Genomic DNA, 17,780 nt, shown 5'->3' with positions numbered 1-17,780 from the left:
AGCAGACAGGGCTGAAGGTAGCACCAAGACTGATGTGCGGAATCAATAGAGTGCCACTTAAATAAAAGTTGGGCTGTGGCTGTGCCAAAACTGAGTAGCTGTCTGTTTGCTGGGATCAAGATAATGGTTTCTGATTGTGTCAGCTGCATAAAAGTCATTGAGCTGATGGTTTGGTTAAAGATTTATTCCCATGCTGGACAGGATATATGCGGTTTTGGTATTTGATACACTCTCATGAACAACTGTCAAGTGGAAATTTACTTACTTAGGTAGGTATCCGTGCTAGATTGTGGCGTTATTTATTGGTGCATATGTGCTGTACTGGGTCTGACAAGTGAAAGTGGAAGTGTCTTAAATCTGCGTTTGTGGAAATGGAAGTGTCTTAAATGTATATTATTTCTGTGGGCCAGCAGGGGGCGTCTTCACTGGACTGTATGTAAGCTTATGAGAAAATCATCCGTTCTACTTGATTTATTACCTCAGTAAACAGGAAGTTAATGGTCTCAATCACCAGTTTTGAGTCCTCTCCAATATAGCATGAAATTCTTTGGTCAAACAAGCCCAGGAGTTTGTACCTGGTGTGAAAGCAAAAGTTATGAAAATATGGCCAGTTTTTTTCACTAACTAACACAGTTATCACATAACCGATGGTACAGTCATTTTAATCAGAACCACAATGGTCTTCTAAACCTAACCAAGTAGTTTTCTTGCCTAAATATAACCAACTTACCACAAAGGAACCTGCATGTCACTGATATGCTGTAATGATCGGGTTGTTTTGGGAACGATGATCAGGGCTGGGTAGCATTATTTTTAAAAGATTGTAGCCATAAGAAAGTAACTCTTAACAGTCTTACTTACTGAGAAAATCTTGCATATCCTTGCACACATTACTGCTTACAGTGTTCAGAGGATGAATGTCCTTTCTTTAAATATCAGTAGAAACGAAAGGGATCGCCAATCAGTCAGATTTTTCAGTCTGGATCAAATGGTGAACAGACTGACAGACCGTCAGTGGCATCCCTAGAGCCAAGCAACCGGCCTGGTTAAAAACAAGTGCCCAATAATGCCAGTCTAATCAATTTTAGCCACAATCAATGAAGCCAAATGTCTGTGTTAGCCAAGAGACAAGGGGAGGTTTATTACCAACAAAGTCAGCCAAGGACTGTGATGCAGTGGTGCAATGTTTTTTTTAGAAAATTGCAGTCTCAGAGGAAAGGGGTGATGCAATTTTGGAGAGGTGATGTAATTGTCTATCAGCATGATTGTGCTCGTTTGATAGGCACATTGATTAATTAAGTGCTTGGCTGCTCAGTTACTATGAGTGCTTTTCATTTGATGTGATGGGTTATCATACCGACTTCATAGGGCCTCGGGGAGAAAGCGGTCTTGCATTGGAGAGATTTACTTCATGGTTTAGGATAAAAACACGGCTGACTCTCGCCTACCCGACACTGACCATGAAAACAGGTTTCACCCAGCATATTGCAAATGGTTTAGAAGTCCATCAGATAGCAGGCTAACACGCTAGACTGCAATCCTCCTTTATTCAATAATCCATGGCAGCATTAATGCATTGTTGTCACCGCTGCCAGTTTATCAACAGCCTGCTGAAGGATGCTTTCTTTGTCCAGACCTTTACTCAGTTTCCATCAGTGCAGCTAATGGCAGTGCAGTATAACTCTGCACTAACTTAACTCTCCTTATAGTGCACATACCAGAGGTGATGGGCTCACAAAAGGAAGATTAGAAACAGTATGCAGGCGTGTACCTGCGAGACTCTGTGATTGGGACATTTGTGACGACTGTCTGTCTGATGTCTACAGCTCGTTTGACCAGCTGTCTTCCACTAGAACCAGCGTTGCAAGACTTGTTCTAAGCATTGTCACAATGCCAAGAACTCCTCTCCGTTTTGCCTGAAGCCATTTTTTTTTTTATCATTTTGAATTGTGTCAGTGTTGTGTGGTTTCAGGGAGCCTGTTTCAAATGGAAAAAAAAAACCAAACACCTGCCACCTTGTTCTCTGTAATTTTCACCGTATGAGCGAGAGGATGTTGCCTGTTTGTGTGAAAGGCTGCCACCACACTCCTGGTTCCCTGGGAGACTGGCATGGTCAGCAGCCCTCACTCCAGCCCCCTCCCCCCTTTTCCTCCCTTCCCTCATCCTCTTGCCGTCTCTCCCCACCTCCCCTGTTTGTCAAGGAGGCGTGTGAGCAAGGAAGAGGCAGGGCACGTTAGCTGAGGCTGTGGGAGTGGAACTCAGACGGCAGGCAAAGCATACAAACACACACATTCACACACACACACGCACACACATGCTCAGTCAGCGTAAGTGACACAAGTGCTGGCTCCATTCAGCTCTGAGTTGACTGACTCACTGCTATCCATTAGCCGGCATGCCGCAGAGAAAGAGGAGTTTTACTTTTGGAGCCTATGGAGGGTAAGAACGAATATCTTAATCAGCCGAAGCTCGTCACAACACACAGCTCTCATTTGTGTGATTGGATTTTTTTTTTGTGTCTGTGTCTGTCTCCCTGTTTGATGACAATGCAGATTCTGTGGCTGTGTTTGTGCCTGCATGTTTGTGCCATTTGCGCAGGAATGCCATCCTATTAAGAACGGCTTTTGTCGTAAAATGTCTTAGTTGTCTTCATCCTGGCTCCCTCTCATGAATTGGACCCGGTAATGCTGCTGTTGGTGCTTGATGGCGAATCATTAATGGTTACATGTTGTACAGTAATGGTGAGGTATCAGATGTAGATGCATTAACAAGATAAGGTGATAAAATCAACAGAGAAAAGTAGGTAGGGTGTAGGTTACAGGAAAGAATTACTGTGGCACTGACGGAGCTGCACAAGTACACGTATGCTTGAAAAATGCGTGCTCCTCAGTAAAGTGCTGTATCCCCCATGTTGTCTGTAGGCACTCATGTCCCCAGTGTTTTTATGTGGCTCACTTCAGACTTTACAGGATGCTGAGCCGGAGACGCACAGTCAGCAAAGAGCTTTTTAATTGGACAAAAGGTGAACAGGTGCTCCAGTGCAACAGCACGCCAGACTCCACTTCAGGCTAAGTTTTGTGTCGAACAATATTTTTGGGTGTGCATGTGTTGAAGGCGTCACGAGAGGCTGCAAATATACCATTAGCTAACAACTAGCTCAGGCAGTAGTTACAGCCAGGCTTGGCTGTGTGGCAATTTTGGCACAGTGGCTATAATTGTTGTCAGTGTGTGTGGGCTGTCGGCCAGGTGGAGCCAGAGACACTAATACAGATGCATTATGGGCAGTCACGGTGATGGTTACACTTTTGCTTCACTGTCCCTACAGCAGTTACCCTATTTTTTTAAGAGGCTTCTGCAAAAAAACAAAACATAATACACGACAAATGATGTGGGAAGCAGAGACAGCATATAATGGATACAGCAGCTGAAGCATTGTTCATAGAAAGCTGTCTTCATGAGCAACAAGCTATGGAAACATCATGTAATTTGGATGTTGCTGCTCGGATTACTTCACCTGGATCACTTCCCTGACAATTTGTGGATACCTTTGAGCATGTGACCGTTCGTTTTGGATTTGTTGGTTACACCAGTTAAAGCAAAAGTAGTCATCTTTTCAACTGTCCCCCCTCCTGGCAATCCCCTGTGGTACTACTTATGGTGCCATTGTCACATAGACAACATTAGCAACATGGCTACTGTCCAAACCAAAAAACAACTGTAAGAATCTGAATTTGACCAAGAAACTCTCAGTGCTTTGAAAAGGCAGAGTAAAACACCTGGGTGTAATAACAGGTATGCAGGTTGTGTTACTAACTGATCTTGTTGAAAGAATGCCAGTTTGCATCGGGGGGGACACTCATCAGCAGTCCTCCATTGAGTGAATGTCTGTCTGCTCACTCTTGATTCTATCAGTCTCCATCTTTACCTTCTTTGCCTCCACCATCAGCGTGGGGTTCTTACTCTTTTGCAGTGCAGTTGCTCCACCATTACCTGGGGGCGGCAACCTGGAAAAACAATGCCTCTTCCTGTTAGCGCAATGGCAGACACGCTTCCTTTATTTGCTGTAATTGGAAAACTCTGGCTCGGTGAACATAAGGGTTTATAGGGAACAGGGGTGGTGTCTTTTTGTACAGCCATTACACTGTGCAATCAATATCTACTTTAGAATGATAAGTTATAAAATAAAATAGAATAAATGGGCTATGGACAATAAAAGTTGTCCATAGCCCATTCAAGATAGCAGTTCCCTTGTTTGCTTTTGTTTTGTTAAAAAAAAAGATACAGAGCATTTATCTCCCTTTTGTGTTGCTTATCGAAATTCTTATCAGGATCTTTGTTGATGGTTGTTGGCTTTAGGGTGCCAGCTTGGCGCACCACAATGAAGCAAAGATAATGTTGCACTAGAAAAACATACTTTGGACATGAGAAGCAAAGCTGACAACTTGTTATTATCATAGAAGTTGGGTGAGCTTGAAATAAAGCGCTATCAAACGTTTTGGTGTCTGCACATATTGAACAGGTCTTACCGCATAAAACGAACCACCATGTTTAGGATCTGTCACCCCTTGTTTATTTCATCCGTGTAGTGGAGCAGCTCTCTACATAAAACAAACTACTTGCTTTTTTGTTTTGTGGCATCCTTGAATGCCATTCCGATTGACATTTTCAATAGGTCAGTTTGATTGCTCACATCAGCAGGTGAGCTGTAATACACTCTGCCCACTCTGCATCCCGTTGGCATTCACCGAATGGAGCGCTGCCCCCTTTGTTCCGTTCGGTCTTTCTTAAAGGAAGCTTGTCATTTTGGCATCAAATATTAATGGAGCTGCCACTTCGTTTGAATTCTTATGTATTAGGTTTTAATTTCATTTTATTTTTTGCTAGGTTATGGCTCTTTTGTTTTGTTATTAGAGCCTTTTTTACCTGAGACTGTAGTTTGGCAGCAGATCCATTGCACCACTGAGCTTTCATATCCCTTTACTGACACGTCTCTAAGTATTCTTTTCACTTTTTGAGGCTAAGTTTGTTGACTTAAATGTCTTAAATGCCTGTTGTAAGAGACAGACTGTAGGTATGATATGTATTTTCTGACTTTTTTAAACTATTAAATCATTAGAGAAACACGGAGCTATGATTTGTCTCCATTAAAATGAATGCTCTCTTAGTAACCTCCGCAGCCTTCAGGCAAACGCGAACAATAATGTTGTATGTTGTCGTGACTTATAGAAAGATGGGAGGAATGCATGTCCGTCCTGTTCAAGAACAGCCGAGTGGAAAGACCCACATTGTTTTGAAATTCGAGCAGGCCTGAATTGTAGCTGGAATCCTCTGGTCAGCTGATTTCAAAATGTCATTGCTTCAACTAAACACGACAAGAGAACCGTTGCGGAAAGAGGTGTTTATGCAGTGTTAAACAGAGTACTCGGTTCTTGATAACACTTATTATGATGATGATGTTCAAGATTAGCAACTGATTGTATCCCACTTGGGTGGTGGTGGTGTATCAAAGTGCTTGTGTAGCACTGTCAAAATGAAAAAACATTTTTGACATGAACTGCTGCCTTGACACAGAATAGGAAGAGGCTTCTATCCCTGAATGTTTTGTTTTTTTTTTTATTCCCAATGTCTAAAGCTTCATGCGTTGAATATTGAACCGGGGACAAATAGGAAGGCCACACAGAGTCTTTCTGTTTGACAAAAGCAAATGTTTGCATGACAAAAGATGATTAGACCGCGAGGCAGGGCTACTTGAGATCAGGAGGTCATTCAAGTACCTTTCCAAGGGCAGAGGCAAAACAAACAGAAGATGTGAGGCTACCAGAGTGCTCTTCATTGCCTACTCAGTGGATCCACCTTCCATATGTACTTTGACATTCATATCCATATTCATACTGCCCAGCCATCCAGGGAGATGAATAGGGCGGGAATGCATTAGGTAAGCTGTGGTTAATTATCTAATGCTCGTGGGGCCGTGCTCGTTCTCTTATTTCTGCTCTGATAAGAACCACAGGAGGGATTTTTCTTACTTTGTCACTCTTACATACATCCAGATTGGTCTGCTCCAAACACGTTTGTTGCTTCCTCTTTGCCAGTAAAATATGTAGTTTTTATGTTAAAATAACATCATGAAGAGAGCAACAAATGGCTCGCAGTTTATTGAGATATTGATTATAGGACCCCCTGCACTGGAATAGTATAACCAGACAGCAGTAACCTGCACTTACAGTGAGTCTATGTTTAGTTTTTCCTTATCACCGGCGTTTCTTCATTGAACCACTCCACCTGTGGCTTCATCTTTACAACCAATTTATCAGAAATCATAAAAAAATCCAGAACACACCTTTTCAAACTGGCATGCTCTTCTGTGCGAAGTTTGAGTCTTACTCAACTGGTTAGACTCTCATTGACTTTGGTACCCATGATCGGGTTTTAATGTACATCATTACTGTGTTTGAAGTGAATCTGTTTTTGTTTTTGTTTTTTTGTAACGTGCTCTGAAAAAGATTAGGTATTATTAGGAATGAATCATACGGTTAAGGTTTAACTCTGGTAACAGTGAGTGAAAATTCCAAAACTCCCACACACACTCCAGACAAAACTGTATAAAAATGTGAACTCACATACATTTTTGAAAATATTGGGCACTGTGAGTTTAAAGGTGGGGATCTCGAGGCACCTCATGATTCAATATGATTCTGATTCAGAGGACTTCAACGCAATAATATCCATTGACAGTATATACTGTATTATCGATGAGTCTTGCATCCAGATTAGGATTTTTATACATGATCTTGCGTGACAACTTGCTGAAGGGTTTATCACTAATACAGTGAAAATGGAAAAATATGAATGTGTTGTGCTGCATGATGATGAAAGTGGAGCTCCTGAGTTTAGTTCTGGTGCTTTGTTCATTTTTAGAAGGGAGCATCAGTGTTACGATTGTGAAAAAGTTAATCTGGAGCTTTGCTTTAATTGCTTCTTTCATCACAATCAACCGACCTCGCCAAAACTCGATAAGCAGCCTTGCCATAAGTTTAAAGCTGTGGCACATGTTTTACATCTGTTACATTTCTGTTACAGGTGATCATAATGTCAGGAATAGGTTTTTTAAAAGTTCCTTAAATCATTAGCTTTTCTGTATTGAGACGATATTTCAAGTGAGAATTGCGATACATCGTAGACTTGTTTTGTTCTGCCACCCCTTTTGAGTTTACTGTGATGTTCAAGGACCATCTATAGTGTCTTCATATAGTCACACAAAACGATGACACTGACAACAGAAAACGTGTCGTGTGTTTTCTCTGTTGGGTGGATGTGATACAGTAGATATTGCAGTGCCAGCACTCAGCATGGCTGTTGTACCAGTACGTGTTGTGTGTGTGTTTTCATAAACACTGTATCCAACTGTACTGGAGCTAAATGAGCACATTCAACCACTTCATGCTCATTTCTCTGTCAAAAGGCTCATTCAGTCCATGCTGGGTGTGGATACAGCAGCCATGCTGGGTGCAGATACAGTACACAGTCTAGATCTGGTCGTGTTCAGTATTGTTTGCCAGTGTTTCTTATGCCCAGAGCCTTTCAATATAAAGATATTGTTCAGATTTGCTTGAGGCCCTTTGTGTCTGTTTTTGACAGTATCCAGCTTCTGTGCTGAAGCATCGTGAATGGTGAACTGCAGAGTCAGATACTAGAATATGTGTTTACTGTAGGTGTTAATGTGAGAAAGAGCTCATTCAGAAAAAAAACAAAACATTTGTGGTAACTAAAGGATTAATCCCCTGAGTTTCTCTCTAGTGAAAAAAACACAGGTTTTAGCTTTTAATGAAATATCTGGACAAATTAACAAAGAACTTTCAACACAGCTAACTGAACTATTTGTTAATGGGAGCTAGTCGCTACAGCTAAAAGATCACCGTAAAGCGTGTAGAGAGCAGCAGCACCTATTGTTTTGGCACCACCTTTGAATTTGGGCAAATTACACCACTAACTATAACTTAACAGCACCATCATCAGCATGATGATGTTGACTGATTTAGTTTAAAACACAAATATGCTCCAGTACAGCCACACATTTCAGTTGAACCTAACTGGGGCTTTAATTCAATAATAATAATGATAATATAATGGATATTTTTCTAGCTTAAAACTATTGCAGCGTGTGTGCAAAATTTAAATCAAGCATGCATTCTTTATTGGGTGGAGTCTTAATCCCAAACCTGGATGTAACACTCACCGCGACTGCTCCAGAATTTATTGTAGCTGCAGGGAAGGGGAATACTTTCTGTGGAAGCTGGGTACACTTGGATCATGTCCCCAGCATCAGTCTCACAATACAAATGTCTCTTTTAAAACGGATGTTTAAAATGTGTACCAACAGACTTTATTCTACAGTATTTAATTTCTTTTATTTAATAAATATTTGTTGCTGATGGTTATTTTCAAGTGTCTTTCCATTCTTTCAGTAAACATCTGGAAAGTTCAATACTGAAGAGCTGTACTGAACAGCTGGTGTGATGGTTCAGATGCATTCACAGACCTATTAAGATAATTTGGTCAGACATGTTTTTTGTCTCCATCTGAGTAATCCTAAATTTAGAGTCTTATATTTCAGATATAGAATTATCACTGCAGGGGTATGTTACTGCAGCAGACGGGTGCCCGAACAACAAACTTGTCTGCTTTAAGCTGGATTTCCTCCAGACTGAGTCCTCAGCCTTGTCTGCTGACCTACTTGCCATGAGCAGTGTTGCTGACTTCACGTATATACTGTACCACAAAGGATACTCTTTCAAAAAAAGTTTAGCGGCAAAGAAATTAAGAATTTAAAAGCTGTGCTCAAAGTCAGATTAAGTTTAATGAACTAATTGTCATGGCTGCTGACACCGTGTTAGCCTACAGGGTTTCTAGGACCTGCATTGAGCCCTCTTATCCCTTGCTGATATTTGGATCCATCCCATGGTTGATACCTTGCTCAGAGTAGAGGAAGCATGAAAAACAATTTTCCAGTATTTGGCCTCCAGCTTGATTGCATTCCTAAATGCGCTGGTTCATCTCGTCTCGTTTTAAGCGTACTACGAGGAGTATTTAGCCAGACAAGAAACAGTCTGATTGTTTCCAGTGCTGGTGCCTCTGTTTGACCTACATGAGCAAATGAGGCCATAAGAAAAAAGATTGGCTGGAGATTTCTGTATAGTATTAGTAGTTGTTAAGTAGACTAATTATTTTAATGTCTGAAAACTTTTAGATCCTACAACTTACGCTGAATAGTCTGCTTTACTTGGTAACTGCTCCTGACGTTGTAAAGTCAAATTAAAAAATGTACAATGTAGGAACAAAGTAACTTAAGAGGTGTTTCACCATCATCATATTACACATCTTAGTCATACTTCACTACAGTTAAGATACCTCAAGAGAAATTAAAATGCTGATACTGATGATCTGTATGACAGGAGGCCAAGGTGCTCGTACCTCTCTTGTCCACAGGAGCCGCCAGAATCCACAAAAGCGAGAGTTCTTGCAGCTGCTTTAAATAAAAAACTAGGCTACACGCTGTTGTGAGATTTGAATGTGCAAATATGACTCATAGCCCACAAAATGCATTAGCACAGGCAAATTTGTTATAGTCTACATATGAACACACCAAGCATTGTTCTCTCACAGAGGGACAGAATAATCTCCGTGTTCCTGATAAGGCTGAGATTTCTTCACATCTCGCTGTTTTCAGCTCTGCTTCGCCCTCTTTATCTGCACACTGACCTGCTGAGTCCAGGTATGTTTTGATTTTGCGTCGTGGAATGTCTCTCCTGTGAATCTCAGGGATCAGATTAGTTCCTGCTTGATGAGAAAAGGTATGAATGACTGTTGGGTACATGATTTAAAGAGTGATGATATCTTAATTATTATTTCACATACAATATCTGCTCTTTGAACCCCACACTTTTAGGGGTTTTCAGATAAATTACTAAAAAGAGCTAGGGCGAGCAGCTTTGCCTGTAGCTTCTGCAGTGAATTCAGTTTCTCTTTGTCCACTATCTGAAAACAACATTATTTTGGGTCCTCAGACAGCTTTCACAGCCCTTCCCTACCTTGTAGCAAGATGTCCAAGCACAATTTTGTATGCAGGGACATATTTTAGCAGCTTAGCACAATAAAAGACAAGGGCATGTTCTTAATCTCACAAATCTTTGACAAATTCATCCCTCATCCATCCCATTATGTTGATTGGAGGTCTCGGCTCTTCGGTGTCGCGCTCTGCTTTGTAACCGAGGGTACATTTTATTGCATGTTTCCTGTGTTGGTTTAGGTGCTTCAGTTTGGAGCCTTTATCCAATAATGTAGACACACCCTGGTTGATTTCATTTTGTGGGAATTCCATGAAACTTGAGAATGGGCGAGCAGCACAGGATGAGGTTTAGAAAATGTTATTCTTAGTGATGCAGTACATATGAAAACACCTCCCCACGCTCAGCCTCACCGGAGCAGAGCCGACAGTGCGTAAGTATTTTGTCTCTCTCCCAAGGAGCAATATGCATTCCACTAAAGGTAGAGTCTTGATTCATCTGCACACACGTGTCTCTCACGTCAGGTGCAGTGAAATCAACACTGGTGGTAGATCTGAGATTAAACAGCAGCACAGAATCCATCTCAGAGGCATTATATGTGGCTTGGAGGCCGGGGGATGGGAAATGATGAGCGATTGTCTGCACCGAGGGGGATCAGGCGACAACCGACTGTAACAACACAAGTCTGTTGATTCGGCACTCCACAGTACAGTGAACAAACAAACCCCCCAGGGCCTGTTTCCTCTCACTAACACAGTTTCCGAGAAGGAGGAAGTGTTACACTTTCATTTATCTTTGGAGAATTTCTCACAGCAAAAGAAGAAGTACAGTTTTTTTTTTTTTTTTACATTGCGATCATTACCCCTTTGGGGATTTCTCGTAATCGATGAAACATAGATGTATATATGAATGAAATGAAAACGGGAGCTCCGTCTGTCGGCTGACTCATTGGTTTTTATCCACGCTTGTGTCAAGACTCTTGAGATGCTGTGTCGGTCATAATCAGTCCATACGCATGTGATCCTGTGAAGACGTTTGGTATCCATGGTATTCAGAGAATGAATCAAAACAACTTTTCATTTTCCTCTATTGCAACATCAGCAGGGGAAAGTTTTCATTCCTTATCTTATATATCTCAAAAGCTAAAAGGACGACAGGCACAACATATAAACAGTCATATCCTCCTCAGGATGAACTGTGATAGCTTCTGTCACCTGTAGTTTGTGCTTCAGGCTAACTAGTTATTGTGTAAATGTTAACACACTATACTAAGAGGGTAAACATTTTACCTGTTGAAGGATAACTTCACCTGAAAATGAGAGCGTGAGAAACTCAGTCATTATCTACTCCCCCTCATGCTGATGGAAAGTCCGACAAAGTGTCTTTGCTTCACAGCAGAACAGTGTTGTAGCATTCTCCTAAACAACTGAGGTAGATGTGGACTTTTGAAATGTCCACATCTACTAGCCAACCTTAAGAAATAATAATACATTAAACGGCTCCACACAGCTACAGTAGTCTGAGTCTGCAGCAGCCCTGAGATCCGAGATCTGAGATTTACACCCTTTTAAGGCAAAGTTTCCACTGTCAGCTAAAAGCAAATGTTCACCTGACTCTCCATCTGCATCTGGATGTATCCTTTACCCATCACCATGTTAAAGGATTAGTTCTTCCCAGAATCAAAAATACATATTCTACCACTTAATTGGAGAGACAGAGTCATCCATCTAGATTGTCTTGGTGTGAGGGGCCGTATTTTGAAGATATCGGCCATACAGATATCTGCCTTCTTTTTGAATAGAATGGACCTGGATGACAAAAGAATACATTTGGAGGACTCGAGATAATCCACCAATTCTTACATAATGAACCTATAATGTTTAAATCCACACCAAACCAGGAGTTGATGCACACTAGATGGATAATAAGTACAACAGCAGAAAAAGTGTGTATTTTTGATTTCTGGATGAAACTGATCCTTTATAGTTCTCATTGTAAGTGGGGCATTAGCATTCAGCTCGGACAACCACTTCTCCTGAGTACATCCTCACAGACAAACTCGCTCTGTAGACTCTTAGTCTCGTTTTTACCCATATTTGTGTTTCAGCGAGAGTCACTTCTCTTTCCAGAATTGGTTGTTTGATCCTTCGGGTGCTGCTGTGTCATGCAAACTAATCATGTCCAGGGGAAGATGAGTAAGAGGTTTGAACTCTGGTGGCTCCACTGGGAGACACGGCTTGAGGGACGTAGCTAGGACACGCAGCCGACAGCAAGGGGAAAGAACCACATAAATGCAGTCTCACAGCTTTAGGATTATTTGCGTTATGTGTTAACTTTGTGCTGCTTGGTGGTGTGTCATCCTGAGAATGTCTGAGGGGTCAGTGTATGTGTCTGCAGCAGCTGCAGGAGGCCTGAGAGACATACTAAACATTCCCTTTTCCCTGTGTCACCTCCTCCAGCCGTCACAAGAGACAGGCAAGCAGCATGAGTCATTCACTGTGCTGTAGTGCACCCTTTATTAGTATCAAGTATCTACTTTGTTGTTGCCAGTAAAGTTTTTTATGATTGTGATGTTTTCCATTTAGAGGCAAAGAAAACGCATTTTTCTTATAGTGTCAGGCTGCATTATGGACGTATTTGTCGTGATAAACGGCGGATGAGCAGAGAGGAAGCCTTGTTTGTCATGTACTTCGCCTGTCAGACGTGAGGCAGATATTTCTCCTGCACAAACAGCGCCATCTATTGGAAGACACCCCACCATGCATCCTCTGAGGAGCTCTCAGCGCTGCATCATGTGGTTATTGTTTCCAGTGATTACTGCTCAGACCTGTTTATCCAGTGTGGCTTAAGGACAGATGATGGTTTATTCCTGACTGTCAGTGAGTAATGAGCCTCTTAGTGTGGATTCAAGCCAGGACAAGTTTCATTTTGTCTCAGAAAACACAAGCCTAGTAATCATCCTTTCATCCTTGGAAATGCCACTTCAACAGATGGCAGAAGTTATTTCAGGGTAACGCGGCCCACTGCATAACCAACCTCGCTCAGTGCCGTGGACACAAGTGCAGACAGGGGAAAGACAAGGAGACGATCAGTGAGTGTAGGCTTCAGTAACATGCCACCTGGTGCTGTTGTACTGCAATTTGTCGTGCCTTTTTGCTGATATGAAAATTTGAAATCTGTAGTATTTGGATTTACTCAGCTGTCCTCACCTGGTTGTTTTAAAGTGGTTACTTCCTCGGCAGACTTCGACCATTTTCAGATGATTTTTCAATGTGATTTGACGTAGATTAACACCAAATGTGTAAAAATGTCTGACTGGGGCTGTTCATAAAACCTTTACCTTTTTTTTTTCTTTTTAGAGTGGACAAGACCTTCGCCAAGGCAAGAGGCTTGTGGTGAGTTATTCTGCTCTTTTTTTTTGTCAGTAAATCCCGAAATTAATCATAGTGTGTTTAGGATTGATGGTGTTGACATTATTGGATTTGTACTCTTTGATTCTGTGTGTGTGATCCATAGGTTTTGTTGTCCATCAGCACCTGCAGCTGAAACTGGCTGCCACTGATTCTAGTGCAAAATTGTCTTTAACCCAGGGCCTGATATGTACTATGCGCCATAAACTATGGAGAAGAAACAGCCCACAATATGTTGTTCTTTAGAGATAACAGATGTTATTAGTATTTACTGTATGATCAATGCAATACATTATACAGACTTATTAACCACCTATAGTGTTACTTGTGTGGTCATGATTGTGTTAATATTGTTGGCTGTATAGTGGACTGCAGTGGCCCAGGCTACGCCCCATGTGGACCTGAGTCATTGTGACTTAGACTTGAGTCATGTTACAGTATGAATTACTTGTAACTTGACAGAAAATAAATGACTTGAGACTTCATTTGGATTTGGAAGTTGGAAGTTAGAGCAGATGGGCAGCAGCAGGGAAACAGTGAGCCGGTCCGTGCTGCCATCTCTGCAGTGCTGGCAGGTTTGGAGTGCTGCTGTGAGTGGCACGTGAAGGCAGGCAGGGAGCTGAGCATGCACACCTCTTGCCACTGCGGATGGACCACTCCGTTTCCGAACGCTTTAGGTGTGGTGGCACGAGTGTCGAGCCCTTAACCCCCTCTGTCTGACTGCAGCAGGCTAAACAGTGCCTCGCCGCAGTGTCATCACTCCTTCCCTCTGGAATACAGATACAGGAGGATCTTTCTTACTGGCTAGGCCTGCATTACTCAGCAGTGGCTGAGCTTGTTTGCAGAGACTACAGTCTGCCCGTCGGGATACCACTGCAGCAGGCTATAACAGAACAACTGCAGCTCAAGGTAAAGAAGACGAGGAGAGACACTGGAGACACAAAGTAGAGATGAAGAGGAGAATCTAAAGGGAGGATACAAGGCAGCACAGAAGATTAAAGATTTGTGGGTGTGAAGAGGTGGAAGAAGGAGGAAAGGAAGTGAGCGGATGTGGTGACGTGACAGGAGGAGACAGAAGAGAGCAGTAAAGTGTGATGGCTGCAAAACAAAATGCATTTAGAGTTCAGCAGAGTCACGCTCGGTCCTTTTCCAGGCTCTTCTTCAATGCAAGGAATGAATGCTGCTTAATGAATGTGGAGGATCCTTCCCACTGTGTTAATACAACTTGAGTTTTACTACATAATCATCAGTGTTCATGCCCAGCAGGACAGACCAATTTCTAACAACAGAACCTGTGGTGCTAGGATTGAAGCATCAGTCGAAGTGGCATCAGATATTTCCACTGCTTTTAGAAAGGATTCTTCACTTTGTTAAGCCTGAGGACAAAAGTTAGATTTCAGCAGAAAAGTCAAAGAAAGCCTCTGCAATCTGGAAGAGCCAGAGTCTGAATCTTCCTCCAGGTACTGAGTGTTGGACAGGATGTGACTGGAAATTAGAACAGCGAGCTACTAAATCGACTGCCGGCGAGGCTGTAACAGCACAACCCAGTAAAATGCCATGCTCACCTTTCCGAATCGGAAGGCCAAGGAAATTCTGGTGAGTTCCCTTTTAACCTGCCTAAAGGTAGTTCTGATGACAGCCGCATGATTCCGCCATCAAATGGTACAAACAATTTCAATTTACCTGACGGATGCATGCATTCATTCTTGCCAACTCTCACGAAATGATTGACTGAAACCAAGCTGTGATTTCCATACAAAAGGCAGCAATATGCAAAACTTGATCCGTATCAACCTGTCAATCAAACGTGCACAGCCTTTATACAGGTTAGCGTAGCTCTAAGTGCTTTTCAGGTGACTGACGTGCTGTTAAAAAGACAGCAGGAGTGCAAACAGGAAAACAATTTTAGACTGACACTCATGAGAAGTACAAATTATTATTATGTGGCAAAACAAAGTAGACAAAAAATGAAATAAATTAAAGGAGATTAGACATCCCAACTAAACTGTTTATATGGATACTGAATAACGTAGTCTTAGAGGATGTGTGTTTGAATTTCAAGAATTTTTTATCAGAATGTAACTTTCTTGACATGAGCAGAGTGGTGCTGTCTGCTGTGTTGCATCTAATCTGCTGGAAATATTACAATGCAACACATTTTCCCCAACTGTATTGATGAAATTCTTTCATTTGTCCCACGTGTTTATCCAGTTTTCAAGATGGAGCCACATCGTGCCCTGTGAACACTATTTCACAGGACTGGCTCATGAGTTCTGGCTTTGTTCACCTTTTTTCAAACACTTGTTTGAACCCCTTGTTGTTTTGAGCATTTCGCCCAACGAGGTGTTCAGCAATCCTGAAATCTTCAGAGATCTCCGACAAAAGGTTGCATCGGCCACAGACCCTCCCGGAAGCAACGTCACTAAATGTTAGCTCCATGTTCCTGCGCAGCATTAATCTGTTTATTCCAACTAGAGAGAAATGATCAGATAAAGTGATCAGAAGCAGAATCAGAAATCCTTTAATGTCCCGCAGAGGGGGAAATTTGTGAAATTTGTTTGATACAAGGTCATTAGGCACTGTTATTACTATTATTTCCTGTTCCGTAACTCTAATGAAAAACATTTTAAAACAAGATCACAGTAACATTTTTAACACCTTTTTTAGCATCTGTGTGCACGTACTTTGTCAGACAAAGTAAGAGTCGATCAATTTTCTTGAAACCTCATTTTCTTCTCAAACATACAGTGTTTCTTCTCTTGTGATTTTTTTTCATCCCACTTCCACATTAAACTGCAGTTATAGCTAACCTCAGCTAACAGGACTTGCACTGATGACACAATGTAGTTTCTGCACAAGTTTCTAACCTAGGAGCAGCTCTTGGAGCATAAATACTAAAAGATGCCTCACTAAACCTAAAGACTCAGAGGACCTGTGAGGCCGTCCTGGTTCAAAGACTGGAGGCATGGCAGACAAGTATGGTGGTGCTAGACTCTCTGAGCCTCTGAAACTCTGATTTTCTTTTTATCATATAGTATACACAGTTTCAACTTGCACTAATACTTTCTTCCAACCACTGTATGTGGACTCAGTTAGCAATACCACAGAATCTGTTTGACATCTTTAGTGCCTGTAATCGTTCACTTTTGATCCTCCCAGTCTTTGTTTTTTGATTAAATGTGAAATGACCATCTTACATCTGGTCATTGTGGGTCACACGCAATGAAGAGATGATCTTCGAGGCCCTGTCTCCGCTCTCTCCAGGGGAGGCCTGTAATTGGTTGTAATCCAGTCTTGCTAAGCCCCCTGATGGGAGGAAATGGGAGATGAGTGTTAGTGTGGATAATGGCTATACCGAGATGTTGTGTAAGAGCCTCTTTGTGTCTGTCTCTCCTACATACGAACATACATCCAGCCGCCTGGCTGTTCCTTGGAGCATGATGGATTAATGTGGCAGGTTGTCACTTGTATTACTTCCTGTCCAGCCTTAAATCCTAGCGTTAGACCACTTGACCCCTCATAAAGGACAACTCTGCATTTTTAAATTGACTGCTGGTGCTACTTTGGCTAGCATGGACGAATTCATGTTAGACACGAGAGAACTTGATATTAGTCAGGATATTAGCCTTTGCTCTAGACGGGGGTGGATACTTTTTAAATTTAGACTGCTCTCGTTGGTTTCTACAGTCTTACTAACTCCAGCTTTGAATGCAGTTATTAACAATTGTGACTTTTTTCTGTCAGCCATCACATTGTTGGCGTTTCTTCCAAAATATGTATCTTGTAGACTCCTCAACTCACATTGATATTTGATGCAGTGTTTCTTGTGCAGAGTTTATAAATTGAAGGCAATCTTCACTCTCATCTGCTGTAGGGGGAAGGTTTGATGCTACTAGTTTTGAGCCAATCATATCGTCTAAAATGCAGCTAGAAAAGGTGAGAAGGTGGAAACTTGAAACGGTTTGTCTTGTATCAAGTAGGTAAACTTATTGATGTTTCATTGAGGCAGAAGAATGTCTTTTTGTGATTTTATGACACCTAATTGGTGGAAAACCACACCAGAAACAATGTATTATTCAATGCAGTGCAGGGACAGTCTGCAGTAATCCTACCTTCTTCACAAGCTGAAGACACTTTTCCTTATGTCTTAGTTTTGGCTGGCACAATGTGTGTGTGTGTGCGTGTGTGTGTGTGTGTGTGTGCGCGCGCATGTGTTTAGTGGTTTCAAACATTTATTGTTTTGCTCCGTGGCTTTCTTAAACCAGCTCTTCTGATGCTGCTGAATGACATTGCTATTTATTCCAAA

The 17,780-nt window shown here is 41.8% G+C and overlaps 1 protein-coding gene across 5 annotated transcripts in view; it reads left to right on the top strand.

Moving 5' to 3' along the window:
- The first annotated feature begins 2,282 nt into the window (after positions 1-2,282).
- Positions 2,283-17,780, top strand: part of LOC119023025 (rap1 GTPase-activating protein 1-like) — a 48,126-nt gene continuing 32,628 nt past the window's right edge. For 4 of the 5 annotated variants that reach the window (XM_037104627.1, XM_037104622.1, XM_037104620.1 and 1 more), the window contains exons 1-2: positions 2,283-2,439; positions 13,424-13,459. In XM_037104627.1, the coding sequence (XP_036960522.1) occupies positions 2,396-2,439; positions 13,424-13,459 (80 nt within the window). In that variant the 5' untranslated portion in view covers positions 2,283-2,395. The remainder of the gene's footprint in view (positions 2,440-13,423; positions 13,460-17,780) is intronic. The other variant, XM_037104618.1, reaches the window with a different exon arrangement.

Source organism: Acanthopagrus latus, chromosome 7 (genome assembly GCF_904848185.1).
Source record: "Acanthopagrus latus isolate v.2019 chromosome 7, fAcaLat1.1, whole genome shotgun sequence".
In the NCBI taxonomy this organism is placed as follows: Eukaryota; Metazoa; Chordata; class Actinopteri; order Spariformes; family Sparidae; genus Acanthopagrus; species Acanthopagrus latus.
The sequence above is the reverse complement of the archived record's forward strand: the minus strand, read 5'-3'. Positions and strand labels throughout refer to the sequence as shown.